This window comes from Pholcus phalangioides, unplaced genomic scaffold, assembly GCF_987345545.1.
Source record: "Pholcus phalangioides strain wild (caught in Gottingen) unplaced genomic scaffold, Ppha-v1.0 ptg000024l_1, whole genome shotgun sequence".
Classification (NCBI taxonomy): Eukaryota; Metazoa; Arthropoda; class Arachnida; order Araneae; family Pholcidae; genus Pholcus; species Pholcus phalangioides.
This window is the reverse complement of record NW_028301616.1, coordinates 29,754,483-29,768,092: the sequence shown is the minus strand read 5'-3', so window position 1 is coordinate 29,768,092 and position 13,610 is coordinate 29,754,483. Positions and strand designations below refer to the sequence as shown.

The 13,610-nt window shown below is 42.1% G+C and overlaps 1 protein-coding gene across 1 annotated transcript in view; it reads right to left on the bottom strand.

The window, feature by feature from the left end:
- Positions 1-13,610, bottom strand: part of LOC149069183 (sodium channel protein 1 brain-like) — a 62,366-nt gene that overhangs the window by 24,046 nt on the left and 24,710 nt on the right. Inside the window, exons 9-19 of the mRNA XM_089251411.1 lie at positions 12,708-12,842; positions 12,117-12,578; positions 5,944-6,025; positions 4,483-4,688; positions 4,202-4,372; positions 3,915-4,108; positions 3,002-3,227; positions 2,675-2,915; positions 1,474-1,529; positions 1,197-1,300; positions 961-1,093 (exon numbers count right to left, since the gene is read on the bottom strand). Coding sequence (XP_089107537.1) covers positions 961-1,093; positions 1,197-1,300; positions 1,474-1,529; positions 2,675-2,915; positions 3,002-3,227; positions 3,915-4,108; positions 4,202-4,372; positions 4,483-4,688; positions 5,944-6,025; positions 12,117-12,578; positions 12,708-12,842 — 2,010 coding nt within the window. The remainder of the gene's footprint in view (positions 1-960; positions 1,094-1,196; positions 1,301-1,473; positions 1,530-2,674; positions 2,916-3,001; positions 3,228-3,914; positions 4,109-4,201; positions 4,373-4,482; positions 4,689-5,943; positions 6,026-12,116; positions 12,579-12,707; positions 12,843-13,610) is intronic.

Here is a 13,610-nt window from a genome sequence, read left to right as displayed (position 1 = left end):
TGCCTGTATTTGTATTCTCTGACAAGTTTGCTTTTATTATATAGGCTTTGTGTACATAGTGGTGTAGTGTCGGGGATTGCAGGTTCGAATCCAAATTTTGTGTTTGTATCTAGGGTTACCAACTGTCCTCCTTTAAGAGGGACTGTCGTCTTTTTTTATGTCATTTCAAGCGTCCTTTTACGTTTCGGAAAATTTGCCCTTTTGTCCTCCTTTTTTCAGGTTTCCAGAATTTTTTTTTTCCCCGAGGGGAAAATGTTTTTTTCTCCACTTTAAAAGGTATATTTCTTCATTGATACATCAGTGTGTTTTGAGGTTTTATTTCTTTTTTCTACACGCATTCACCAATAGACGTCGGAAATTCTCAGAATTTTTTCTGTTTTTTTTAGCAGTTCTGTTTTAGAGTTGGGGAAAATATTGCTGCGTGCGGTTTTATTAGTCAGAGTAGTGGCGACATCTATTGTGAAAATTGGGAAAAGAGACGTTACTAACAATGCGCAGGTGTCCTTTTTCAGTTTTCGAATCTGGTAACCCTATTTGTAGCATCTCTTTGCTTCCGATTGTATTGAATTTGCAACGTCTCAGCGCCATCGCCATCTATCTTTCACGAATGAAAACTTAGAATAAGGGATTTTTTTTTTTTGCTCCCGCAGTGGAAGAAAGAATCATTTCTACAACTATTCCCGCAGCCAAAGGGTTAACGATATAATATCAGCTGTAATTCAAAGGACTCGTGAATTATTGCAGTTTGTGCCCAGCTGGAATCAGGGCGAGTCTGTATGGCTATTAGTCAGTTGCTGACCGACCAGAAAACAGTCCCTAGGGATACTATGCAGATATGGTATTAGCTGAGAGGGGAGATATGAAAACAAGAGATGATTTTGTTTTTTCTTTCATCATATACAACCGCCAACATCACAGAGAAAAACACCTGTCATTCATCAGAAGGTCAGTACATAGTACCAGGACAACGCTGCTAGCGAATATCAGAGCCAGTATCGACCACTCGAAGGATCTGTGATCAACGAATCGCAGCACCAGCCTCCTAGTTGCCATCCAGCTGTGACAAAACCGAGACGAATCATTCTCTGAGCACCTAGAGGGGGCCAAGAAGAATTAGATATAAGTATGATGTACACACAATTGGAGGCTGAATCACATCATTTAACAAACACCAAGTTGTGTTGCCACAGACTCACCTGCCGGAATCACAGAACGGACAGCAAAGCGGTGGACTCCTGTGATTCATCTCCTTGATGCCAATGTTCCTTGGTATTCCGAATGATTGAGTCAAGACTAGTTTCTAAAAATACGAGTGAAATGAGAAGCAGCGCCAGTATTTGACAAATACAGAGTGGATGGAAAGTCCTTGACACATTTTGAGATTTTATTTCAAAAAAATCCATTTGACGCAATGACTTTTCGCCCACCCTGTACATTTGGCGACATTTAGATAATAGCGCCTAAGTCACTTACCATTCTGGCATCATCTACTTGAGACGGTTGTCGACTGTGCTGAATCCCTGAAGGGTCTGAAATGAAGTAAAGTACAGGGTGTAACTAAACTGGCGGTCAGAACAGTAAAGGGTTAAAGAACTCACCAAAAAACGAACAACTTTCAACATGCAATGTGGGGTCGGAAACCAAAAGGGCGAGCCGCGAGAGGACGCTGTCTATGTAGCGGATGAAACGTCGCCTTTCGCAGAAACCTCATTCAGCTGCTATTCGTGGGCGAAGATACGGCAATATTCGAATGCGGATCGAAGGCTCGATATGCACTTTATTTACGGGGGACTACAAACGGCAATATCATGGAAGTGGTAAAACTTCTCTAATAGCGATTACCATAGAGGGCGGTACCGATCGGAATACATTTCAACGCTTATACAGGCAACTCGTGGAGATGTTCTCTTTCCTTGTCGAATGTCCAAAGACATGACACAGGTCGAGCAAGGAGCTTGAGAACGGTAAATCGGATAGAAGCAATCTGTGATGCAGCGGATGACCAACCTGAACGAAGGACGGTCGACGACCCAGGTGTCAACCATAGGACGGTATGGTATATGTATGGCGATGTGTGTGTGTGACGCCTGTATTGCAGTTGGTGTTCGCTCATTTGAGCAAATGTTTTAAAATTTTCGATAATAAGGATTCTTCATCCTTTGCTATTCGTCTTTGCCGTGTCTTCCATTTTCACCACTCAGGCGCCCTCTCGCTGCTCGCCGCTTGCTTCCCGGCCCCACATTGCCATTGGGAAAGTTGTCCGTTTTGACGAGTTCTATCACCCCTTACAGTTCTGGCCATCAGTTTAGTTACACCCTGTATAACTAAATACAGCATTTTGATTAAACATCAGAGTACTGATTCCCCCTTGACTCACTCTAAAGCAAATGTTCTTGGCCTTTTCTGCTTCATGGACTCTTTTGTGCCGAAAGACGAAAGCCAGGGACCCTTTTGTGCCAAAAAGACGAAAACCAGGGACCCTTTTGCCAATAAGATGAAGACCACATACCCCTTTACCGAATATTATTCAGCACATTTACATAATAACGAAAGAACAATAAGATAATTATTTTCTCATCCAACCCTTCACGAACCCCCTGGAATCTCTTCAAGGACCCCTAGTTAAGAACCACTACTCCAAAGTACAATTTCATATATTAATGCAAAAACTAACCTCTTGAAGGAGTGACGTTTATCCGCCTTAACTGTTCTCCCAGGGTCGGCGTCCCGGGTTCGGACCATCTTCTGGTCAGTGGCGGGGGAGTCATCCTCGCGTTTCGGTTGATGGTCGCGTTCGTCGCAGCACTGAACAAGACTTTCGGTGATTGTTCCTTCTGCGCGATGCGGTTCCTTCTGACCGTGTCCCTGATCTTGCGGATGGCCCTCGAGAGTTTCGAATCTGGAACCTCTTTCTCCTAAGCATAAAACACATTGGCATTTGAAGCATTATAATTGCCACCACAGTCTTCAAATGAATCACGAGTCATGATTCAAAACTCACCATTTTCTCTTCCAGTTGCTTCGAGTTGAAGGAGCTCAAGAGCATGGCGAGGAAAAGATTGAGCACGAGGAAGTTCCCGACCGTCAGTGCCATGAGGAACAGGGCCACGCAGAGCTGTCTCTTGTCACCGGCGACCCGCATGCAGTCCCAGAGGGGCTCGACCCATTCCCCGCATAGAATCCGGAACATCATCAGCAGGGAATGCCAGAAGTCAGTGAAATTCCACCTGCGAAAACAAACGGTCATTGACGCAATTGGCTCATTTTGTGGTGACGAAAGCAAAGAATTTGGATTCAACATCGCCAAATTTGTTTTCGTTTTTCTCTTTCCATATCCAGTTGACACTAGTTAAAACGACCCCACGTTATAGCGACCATTCCATTACAAGATGGAATGGTCGTTCCCAAGTTTTCATTTAACGAGTATTCTATGTTTTCCTTCCGATATAACAACCTTCCAATATAACTTCCGTATTCCATGGAACGATGGGGGTCGTTATAACGAGCATCAACCTACAGGGATGAAAATTGACACAAATGCTGGAAACACGACATGGGTTTTCATAGAAATCTTAAAAAATAATTACAAAAGTGGCCAACAGATGACACTTCATCTGATAACAAAAAAAAAATGGCACTGGACTGATTTTTAATCTATCTCCAATTAAAATACAAATTAATCTTTCCTAATATGCATGAATTGTAATGCTATTTCTCGCTTTTGTTATCAGATGAAGTGCCACCTGTCAACCACTTTTGAAATTATTTTTTAAAGTTTCAATAAAACCCCATGTCGTTTCCGTGTCAATTCCCACCCTACATATTATACATATTCATTTCTTATTTCCTACCCCTGCTTTATCGCAGAATTGAAATGAAACAAAATGTGTCTTGTAATTTATCCATTGATTTACCTCGGTATGACATCGGGAGCAAAGTTTTCCGCCGTGTAAACATCAGAGAAGAGCTGGACGCCCATGATGGCGAGGATATACACGATGACCGCCAACACCAGGGTCATGTTACCGACGGCTCCGAGCGTACTGGCTATTATAGTGAGCAGTAATTTCATGGTAGGCCAGGCCTGGGCAAGTTTCACTACACGCAGCTGCAAGAAACACGAGCGCTTATTAAATTATACATATCTTCATTAGAATCACGGAGGGGCAAAACTGTTCAATGAACATCGACGATTACTCACCAGCCGGAAGGTCCTGAGCACAGACAATCCGCCGACAGTCTCGAAGCTGAGGTCGATGAGACTCACGCCAACGACTATGAGGTCGAAAACGTTCCACCGACTCTGGAAATACCTTCTACCGAGAGCCAACATCTTGATGCAAGCTTCCGCGGTGAAGATTATCGTGAAGATCTGCGTAGGAAACCAAAGAGACGTCTTCAATAGGTGCCCACAACTAGGACCTATAAAGCCGTGGTTCACACGACACCAATTCCGGAAAGAACAACAACAACAAAACTCACCAGGTTTCCGACCCGGAGCACTCGTTCGATTCCCGGAGTCATCCCGTGGTGTTCGGCCGATAAGAAAGCTGTATTCAGGAGGATGAATATCGTTATGACATTCTCGAACCAGGAACTGTTGACGACTTTCTCCAGCAGCCCGTGCAATTGCCTCATTCTCTTGATGATGGCACCGGTGTAGAAGCTGCAGTTGATGCAGCAGTAGCCTGTGGATAATCAACAAGTATTATTACAATTAAATCCCGTTTTAACGAATACCGTTATAACAAAAATCTCGTTTTAACGAACACTTTTCTAATCCTACAGATACGTTTACGTAGGGACATTTTTAAATAATCTGGAATTGCTTTATAACGAAATTTCGTTAAAACGAAATGATTTCTACAGTCTCTTGGGGTTCGTTATAACGGGATCCGACTGTATTACCTACCGTATTTACCCCGCATTAGTCGACATGCCATGAAAATCATACAACAACTTTTCTGGTCTGGTCCATTCTCAGCATGTCGGTAAAAGGGAGGTTAAATAAGGATCACATGATTGCAGGCAGAAGACTGTTATCAATTTGTATTAAACACAGAATAAACAAGCGATTCTTAATACTAGTAAAATACAGTCGAATCGTCATAACGAACACCAAGAGACCGCAGAAATCACTTTGTTAAAACTAAATTTCGTTATAAAGGAATTCCAGCCTTTTTGTATTGTTCCTATGCAAGCTTATCTGGGGGATTAGAAAAGTGTTCGTTAAAACGAGATTTTTTCGCTATAACAGTATTCGTTAAAACGAGATTCGACTGTAATCGTTTTCACTGTATCAAACGTATTTTGTCCAGGAATTTGATAAAAAGTAATGAGATTAAGAATTTACTTATCACTCCAACCTACTTATCGCAGTCCTAAATACAAAATACTGATACTGTATTCAGAAATTGAGGAAATACGATGACGCTTATGTATTACAATACAGCAAAACCTGTCAGTTTGGACACCTCTACATCCCGCGGACACCTCATTACATATCCACAAAACTGTACCGCCATACTTTGGACACCTCACTAACGCGGACAGATTTTAATGGAACCGTAGGTGTTCAGCTCACTTTGGACACCTCTTCATCACTTTGTACTTTGGACCTCTTTCATACTTTGGACACCGCTTTAACGTGGACAGATTTTAATGGAACCGTAGTTGTCCAACTTATACAGGTTCTACTGCATCATGTTTTGCTGTGCAATTGAATTTTTTGCTCCGCTTATTTAAATTTTAAACACGTGAATGACCGAAGAATGCAGAAATTAACGCGAATTTAAATTTGACTCCATTTTTCTGGAATGCTGGTCACCCTCGATGTTTCCCGGCATGCCGGCTAATGCAGGGGAATACGGTATATTTGCATGAATGCTCTTCGACAGAAAATGTTCGTGATAATCTTTTGAAAGGACATTGCGAGATACTCACCCATATGTACCGAGCACCAGTTGGACATCGATCTCGTTACGCCTCTGGATTCGGATGTAGAAGAACCTCTAGCAGTAACCTCCTTCAATGAAAAAGGGGGGAAAAAAACCATTCAGAACCGACATTAATCAAACTCTCGTCATGATATATGGGGTTGAAATGTTCGATAATTTGCCTGGTAGGGCCTCAGAAAAATCATTTGGCCCAGGGACCCATGATGCTCTTAAGACAGCCCTGGACATGGCCTGGCTCCTTTTTAAGGTGTCTCTACAGCCATTGGTGTACGCAAAGGGGGGTTTGGGGGTTCTAACTCATTGAGCCAAGATTATAGTGTTATTTTGCAGGGGGAAAAAAAGTAACCCCCCCCCCCCAGAAGGGAAAAAAATCTAAAAAAAAACCCTCGAGAAAATTCTGCGTACGCCTATGGCTACAGCAATGTTGCAAATGCACAGAGAATGCTAGGTGGCAAGCGGAATCGTCCAGGGATCGTTGTTAGGCCCGATCGTATTTACTTTGTACACTTACGATATCACTCGGGCTGTATCACCCATCCCTCTATTGCAATTCACTGATGACGTGAAGCTATTCTCTCCAGTAGAAAACATGACAATATAAAACAAGGGAGAACACGGACAATATATGTCTGGTAGCATAGGTGACGGACATGACGATGACGGGTGAAGTTTTTCAGATTACGACGAAGGAAAAAGATTTTTTGGAGACATAAAGATAATCAACGTGACGATTCTAGCGGAGATCGGAAGAGATTATTATGGCCAGGTATTTATAATGGGAAACCTCAGAGATCAAAGAATTGTTTATCGAGTAAGGGAAATCGTGGGGAATTCTCTCTTTTAAGGGTAACTTTGAACTGAAAACTGTTTTTGAGAAGTTGAGGTGCAGATTCCAGGTTGATCACCATTCGGAAATAATGTTAAGGTTGTGTTGGGGAGAGATTCTTTGGTCGGAAAGATTGGACACTGTTTTGTGGATGACACAATCATCAGCGAAGAGTCTGATACGGCAGTTTAAGGAGTCGGGTAAGGAGTCGTCATTTATGTAAATTAAAAATAGTAATGGCGAAAGGACCGAGCTCTGGGGTGTACCAGACATAACATGAAGAAAAGGTGAGTTCTGGCCCTTGAATGAGACAAACTGGCTACGGTTAATGAGGAAGGCCTCCACCCATTTAAGAAGTTGAACATTTAGTCCGAGATTTGAGAGTTTTAGGAGACGTTTATTGCGGGGTACCTTGTCAAATGGTTTAGAAAAATCTAGGAAAATGATATCGGATTGGAGGTTTCTTTCAATGGTGTCTGATAAGTCATGTATGAAGAGTGTTAACTGGGTAGATATAGGTATATAACGATGATCTAAATCCATGTTGGTTGGGATAGAAAAAGTTAGTCGAGTCGAGGCGGGTACGGATTTCCTTGGCAATTATGTGTTCAAAGAGCTTGCAGCAAGAGGAGGTGATTGTGATAGGCCTAAAATTAAGAGGGTGGGACAGTGAACCTGATTTATGGATGGGAATTATCATATCAATTTTCCAGTCAGAGGGAAGGTTAGATGTGTTCAGTGAGACGTTGAAAATAATGAGGAAATAGTTATTAATTTCATCTGCGCAGAATTTGAGGATATGATTTGAGATCCCGTCAGGGCCAGTAGAGTGGGGTTTTAGTCTTTTTAGAAGATTCAAGGAGACCAGCTTTAGAGAATAAGATGGGACTAGAATTGTGAGGTGAATCAGAAAAGAAGTACTGGGGGGGGGGGGAGTGGGTTCGAGGGGAAAAAAACAGAAGAGAAGGCTCGGTTAAATTATCATTATAATTTATTCATATTTATTATTATTATTACTTTTCCAGTGTAAGTGCATTTCATGCCTTCTGGGGTTATCGTAAATAAATAAATGAACCAAATGCACAGTGGGGGAGACAACCATTATTGCCACAGTGAATGGCGCGATCATCATTTATTATGCTAATCTTGCACAACCGATCGATACCTCTTTAAAGGTCAAGTAGCGAGTAGAGAAAAGCGGCTCTCAATTCGATTCCATATTTCATAAATGGAAATTACTTCTCGGACTATCCACGATGCAAAATTCATTCCATAAATTACGAATATAAAAGTGGTTTTTTTTCCCATGCAAAAACGTATAATAATTTATGTTTGAAAAAGCCTGAAATTACAATTCTCTCTAAGGTCCTCCATAATAATAATAATGAGTTGGAAAATGATCTCTTCCTACTAATTCAAGTTCCAGTCGACGCAATCATTCATTTTCTCTCTTTTTTTTTTTTTACTTCTCCTCCACCCTCCATTCACTGATTTGGCCGGAGCCCCTCTGACCAGGACTGACCATTAGATTAAAGGCTTAGTACGAATGCGATTCGATTGAGTCTGTCTGTCTGTCTGTCTTTGGTTGTCCTTGGCTCCGTTTCGTGGACGAGAATTATACGTTCCTGATTGTATGAGTAGATATTTCTAATCCCATCTGTGGGACGAAGAATGTCCCCAAGGACCCACGAATCTCAAGGAAACGGCAGTAGAGGAGGAAAAATAGAGTAAAACGATTTTATCCTCGCATCCATCACTGGTGCAATTTCAGATTGCGATTTTTTTTTTTTGCCAAATTAATGCCAATCACATTATTATTGTTGTTATTTTCCGCTGCTGTCTGAGGAGTCCATTGGTGTATCAGCGAGAATTTTAAGTTCAGTGGATACATATATATATATATAGAGTCACCCCACAGTGACCTTTTACCACCCGTGTCTTATTTATGAAATTTTTCATTACTGGTTAATTTTTATGAAACGTGAACTTGTAATTTTTCGACTATTTCAGTTTTATTTGGCTATATCTGTTTTTCATGTGATCGAATTTCTGAACGCACGCACCGAAAGATTTGTAAAAATGCAGGACGGTTTGCAGGGCCGGGGGTTAGTATCTCTTAAAAATACAGGATGATTCCATAATCCCCCCCCCCCCACTTTACCGCGTTTTACTGGCGAACCGTTGATCCTAGTTCTCAACCTTTGGAAGCCCGCGGTCCGGTAAATCTCTTTTGTGTAAGTGAAAGGCCCGGTCATACTCACAACTAACGATAAATTGATGGGAAAATGGAACTGCGAATCACTCACGGCCCGGTGTGAATAGTGTTGGGGCCCGGTACCGAGCCGCGGCCCCGCGGTTGAGAAACCACTGCCCTAGAGAGGCATGCTAACAATTAGAAAAATTATTCAAATAACGTGAAGTTTTCAGATACGTTATTCGTGGTGAAAAGGGTTGTGTGTAGTTATTAAAACAAAAAAATTAACTTCTTATACGGTACCCTGTCCTCAAAACCTAATTAGAAAGTAGTTACCCTGTCTCTCCTGAAGCCAAAACAAAAAAAAAATCAATATTCGCTGAGCTATTATAATTGAAAAATTTGAGAAAAATTGGGAAAGAACAGCAAAAAGTGATTCTTTCGCTTCTTTCCCTTATTTATGCTGTTCTTTTCCCAACTTTCCTCCGATTTTTGAATTCATATATCTCATTGTGTGAATTATATCTCATTACACTTATATTCAAGGGTCCCTTCAAAAAGTTTTGAAAACATTACCACTGTTTCTACTCGTTTAATTATGCACATAAATATTTAAAAAAAAATCCGGTGGCATCATTATGGGTCACTCAAAAAAATTGTAAATATTGATATTTCGAACGCCAATAAACGCCAAGAATGAATTTAAAAATCACGCAAACTCAACTCTCTCCCTTAAGTGTTATTAGAGTGCCGTCATTCAAACAACACATGATCAAGTACAGCACAGCACAAAGAAAGAGGAAAAAAAGAGAAACAACTAGTTTTTTTCTCTTGATCAGAGAAGCTGGAGAGAGAAACGAAAAGAAAGTGAAAAGAAGGTTTTTTTTTTTTATAAAATATCGCCAAGAAGTGCAAGTAGCTAAAAAAGTAGCCAACTGTTATCATCATCATAACTTTTTGCAGCGCTAATAATTGCATTCCACCGCCATTTTTCCTGTTTTTATGTGTTTCTTGGTAAGATGAAAATGTACTCTTCAATTTTTTTCAGGATGACACCTCGGGACTCTTTTCTTGTTAGAAACGTGGAATTTTCTTTGTTAGTTTCAGTAGAGACAGGGCAACAACTTTCTCCTAATTAGGTTTTTGAGGACACGGTGTCCATATAGAAAGCTAATTTAAAAAAAAAAAATTATTAACTATACGGTTATAAATTTTACGTAAATTTTAATAACTATATGAACTATATGAAGGGCGTATCTGACTTCTACACGTTATTTGGATAGTTTTTCTAATTGGAAGTACGCCCGTAGGAACAACGGTCCGCCAATAAAATGCGGCAAGAGGAATTATGGAATCACCCTGTATATTGATGTACAGTACTTTCATAATGTGGAATTTCTTCATACACGAGGACATGGCTAATTTGGAAAGAAGAAGGCAGCAGCTAAACAGGGAGATGCATGTAAATGATGGCTGTATTCACCGACAGAGTTTAAATGACAATCGCAGGTTGGAGATCGACAAGAATTGGTTAAAGTCCTGAATTCAACCCCAATGCGTCTCGATCTCCAATCTTTTCACCTGCAATTGTAGTTTAAACTCCGTCGGTGAATACGATGAGTCACTGATAAATTAAAGCAGTCAGAATTTGTATGTCATCAGTAGAATGATGGCTAAATAAGGCCATCGGTAAACAATGGATAAGTAAAGTCACTGGTGAAAGTAAAAGATGGCTGAATAATTCCGCTTGGCAAACAATAGCCGAATAAGGCCACCGGTAAATGATGACGGAGTAAGGTTGCTGATGTGAAAGAAAGGCCGCTGTAAACAATGGATGAATAATACCACTGCGCTGGTGAAGATGCTGAGTGAGGCTGCGGATAAACGATGGCTGAGTAAGGCTACTAAATAAGATGGTCGGTTGCGTTGCTGTCAGTCGAAGGCCGAGTAAGGCCACAAGTAAAAAGATGGCAAGTGCAAAGAACCCATCGACAAACGATGGCCAGGCCAAATTATCCGAAAGTAAATGATCGCTAGGGAAAGGAAGCCACGAGGACCAAGAGCTCGAGAATTCACTGCTCTAAGAGATAATGACCACACGGACGAAGAGGACCACAACCGCAGGGACGAACTTTTCACGATACTTTGATGTAGTGACCCTCGGTAAATTGAGCACAGCAGTTCGTGCAGGAACATGTGATGTCCCCTTCTTGAATGCTGACACGACCACTCGAAGTTATAGAGCAGGGGATCTTAATCTATGGGTCGCACAAATCCACTAACAGACAGGAATTCTTGAGCTATGGGTCACGACCCAAACTTGATTCGCAGGAGCATCCGAGATGAGTCGTGTAAAACTACTTAGACGGGGAACTGAAAACAGCGTTGTCAAAGTAGACATTTTAGTAGATTTTGGCGACAATTCGATTTTTCACTACGCCAATCTCTCAGCGGCTATAGCTCGCCATTTCATCCAGATATCCTGATACTGTATATGTCACCTAATAGGCTTTTTTCTGCAAAATCAAAGTGGCGCCAAAATCCGCAACCGCCAATTCCAAATTTTCGTCGAATTTCTACGTTCGACGAACGCCGATTTCAGTGATGTATTGCGAACAAAAGTCTAAATTTCTCATGAACCAGGACACTGATATGGATTATTGCAGGCTCTTTCGAAAGCTGGTAGAATGGGCAAGTTTTTGGTGAATTTGACAAACTGTAGGTTGTGATTGGCGATGAAAAATTTTGTCGACAATTCGATTTTAAAATTCGCCAATCTTTCAGCTCTTGTAGCTGGCCATTGAATCTAGGTTATTTCAATGAAGTTAGTGTCACTTTACAGGATATATCCCTTAACTCGAAAACGGTTCGAGATAAGACAGGGGGTTGGTAGGGTATTTCATATTCCACTTGGGCTCGTCTATCACTTCCTTTCGTTTGGCAGAACAGGTCACGTTCACCCTGTATAAAACTAATAGCATTATTGTTAATGGACCAATTTTTATCAACCAAGGCTCGAGCCGGACAACTATCGTTAACGTCGACGTGCTATCGGGGGAAGTTCTGCAAATTAATTAACTCACGACCACCACCCGTTTTATTTTTCATGATATGCTTCAAATGACCAATTTGAACTTACCTCAGACCGATGTCCACTCAAACTCGGCGAATCCATATCGACGATGACACGGCTGTCCGTTTTGGAAGATGGCAGTCGGCCACCGACGCTGGCAACGATGTCCGGTGCAGGGCCCCCGACGCACATCGGATGGGGGACTTCGTCCGATGGCTCCTCCCCTTCTTCGGCGACTTCTCCGAGAGGCTCTTCCCTTGCGAGGACCGCAGAATCTCTGAGGATGGACGACGATGACGCTGCTGCTGATGATGAGGACGAAAGTATGACGGGCACGTCCCGGACCGAAACCTGAGGCGATAGGTGATGTACTTGATTCAGGCGGACGGCACCTCTCCTGGGAGTGCACCACCTCGAAGCAGCGGATGAATCCCTGTTCCTGAATTTGGTTCTGATCTTCAGAGCTGCCAGGGTCGACGTGAACTTTCCCGGAAGACCGGTCGTGAATTTCTTCACCTTGTCCTGTTCCTGGGGGAAAAGTTTTGAAGCAGCTTTAGAGACTTTTTCACTCTCTCCCTCCCTCTCTCTCTCTCTAATCAATCTACCTTAATTTATTTCAAGGCGTTTTGCTTATGAAACAAAATGTGGTAATGAGACCTTCAGGGTCGCTTCAGCTTCCTCCTCGTAAGCGATGGCCACCACCGCCAGAGTCAGATTAATCAGGTAGAATGACCCGAAGAAGACGACCAATATGAAGAAGAACACGCTCGTCGGTCCAATGGCTGCCGTTATCTGTACAAATACACAAATATATATATTTAAAAAATTGAATTCATTTGCAATCCAAATAACTGTAAAATGTACAGTGATAGTCAAAAGTTGACGAATATTTAAGCCAGGGGGTTCCTAACCTTTTTTAGCCGCGGCCCAAAATAAAGAAGATCAGCTTTGCGCCCCTCAGAAATGGGGGTTTTTTTTTGCGAAATTAGAGAAACGACCTATCTAGGAGGCCCCTGCGAATCAAGTTTGGGTTGTGACCCACAGCTCGATAAACCCTGGCTGTAACTGTATATTTACTACCCTTCTCGGAAGCCCCTGTGAATCAAGTTTCGGTCGGGACTCATAGCTCAAGAGTCCCTAGCTGTTAGTGGATTTGAACGACTTTTTTCCGGAAGCACCTGTGAATTGAGCTTGGGTTGTGCTCCCACCGCTCTATAAAACCTTAGCTATAAGTGGTGACCCATCTCGGAAGTCCTGACACCTAAATTTGGGTTGCGGCACATAGGATAAGAACTCCTGATTTAAGATGCCTCAAAAACATCATGCGTCCCTCCGTAGCTGGAATCATCGGCCTGCTCATTTACCTACATACTTTCGCTCGCAGATCAGATTAACGAAGCCCTCCTATGCATGTGAGGCCTCCTGGGCCGTGCCGGGATGAGGCAACATGCGTTAAGATGGCACTCAGTGCCATTGCCTCTTTTGAAAAGCACAGAATCGAAAACGTCGAGCAAAACTTGCAATGGAAATTACCAATAGAGGTTTGTTGTTTCGGGGTCT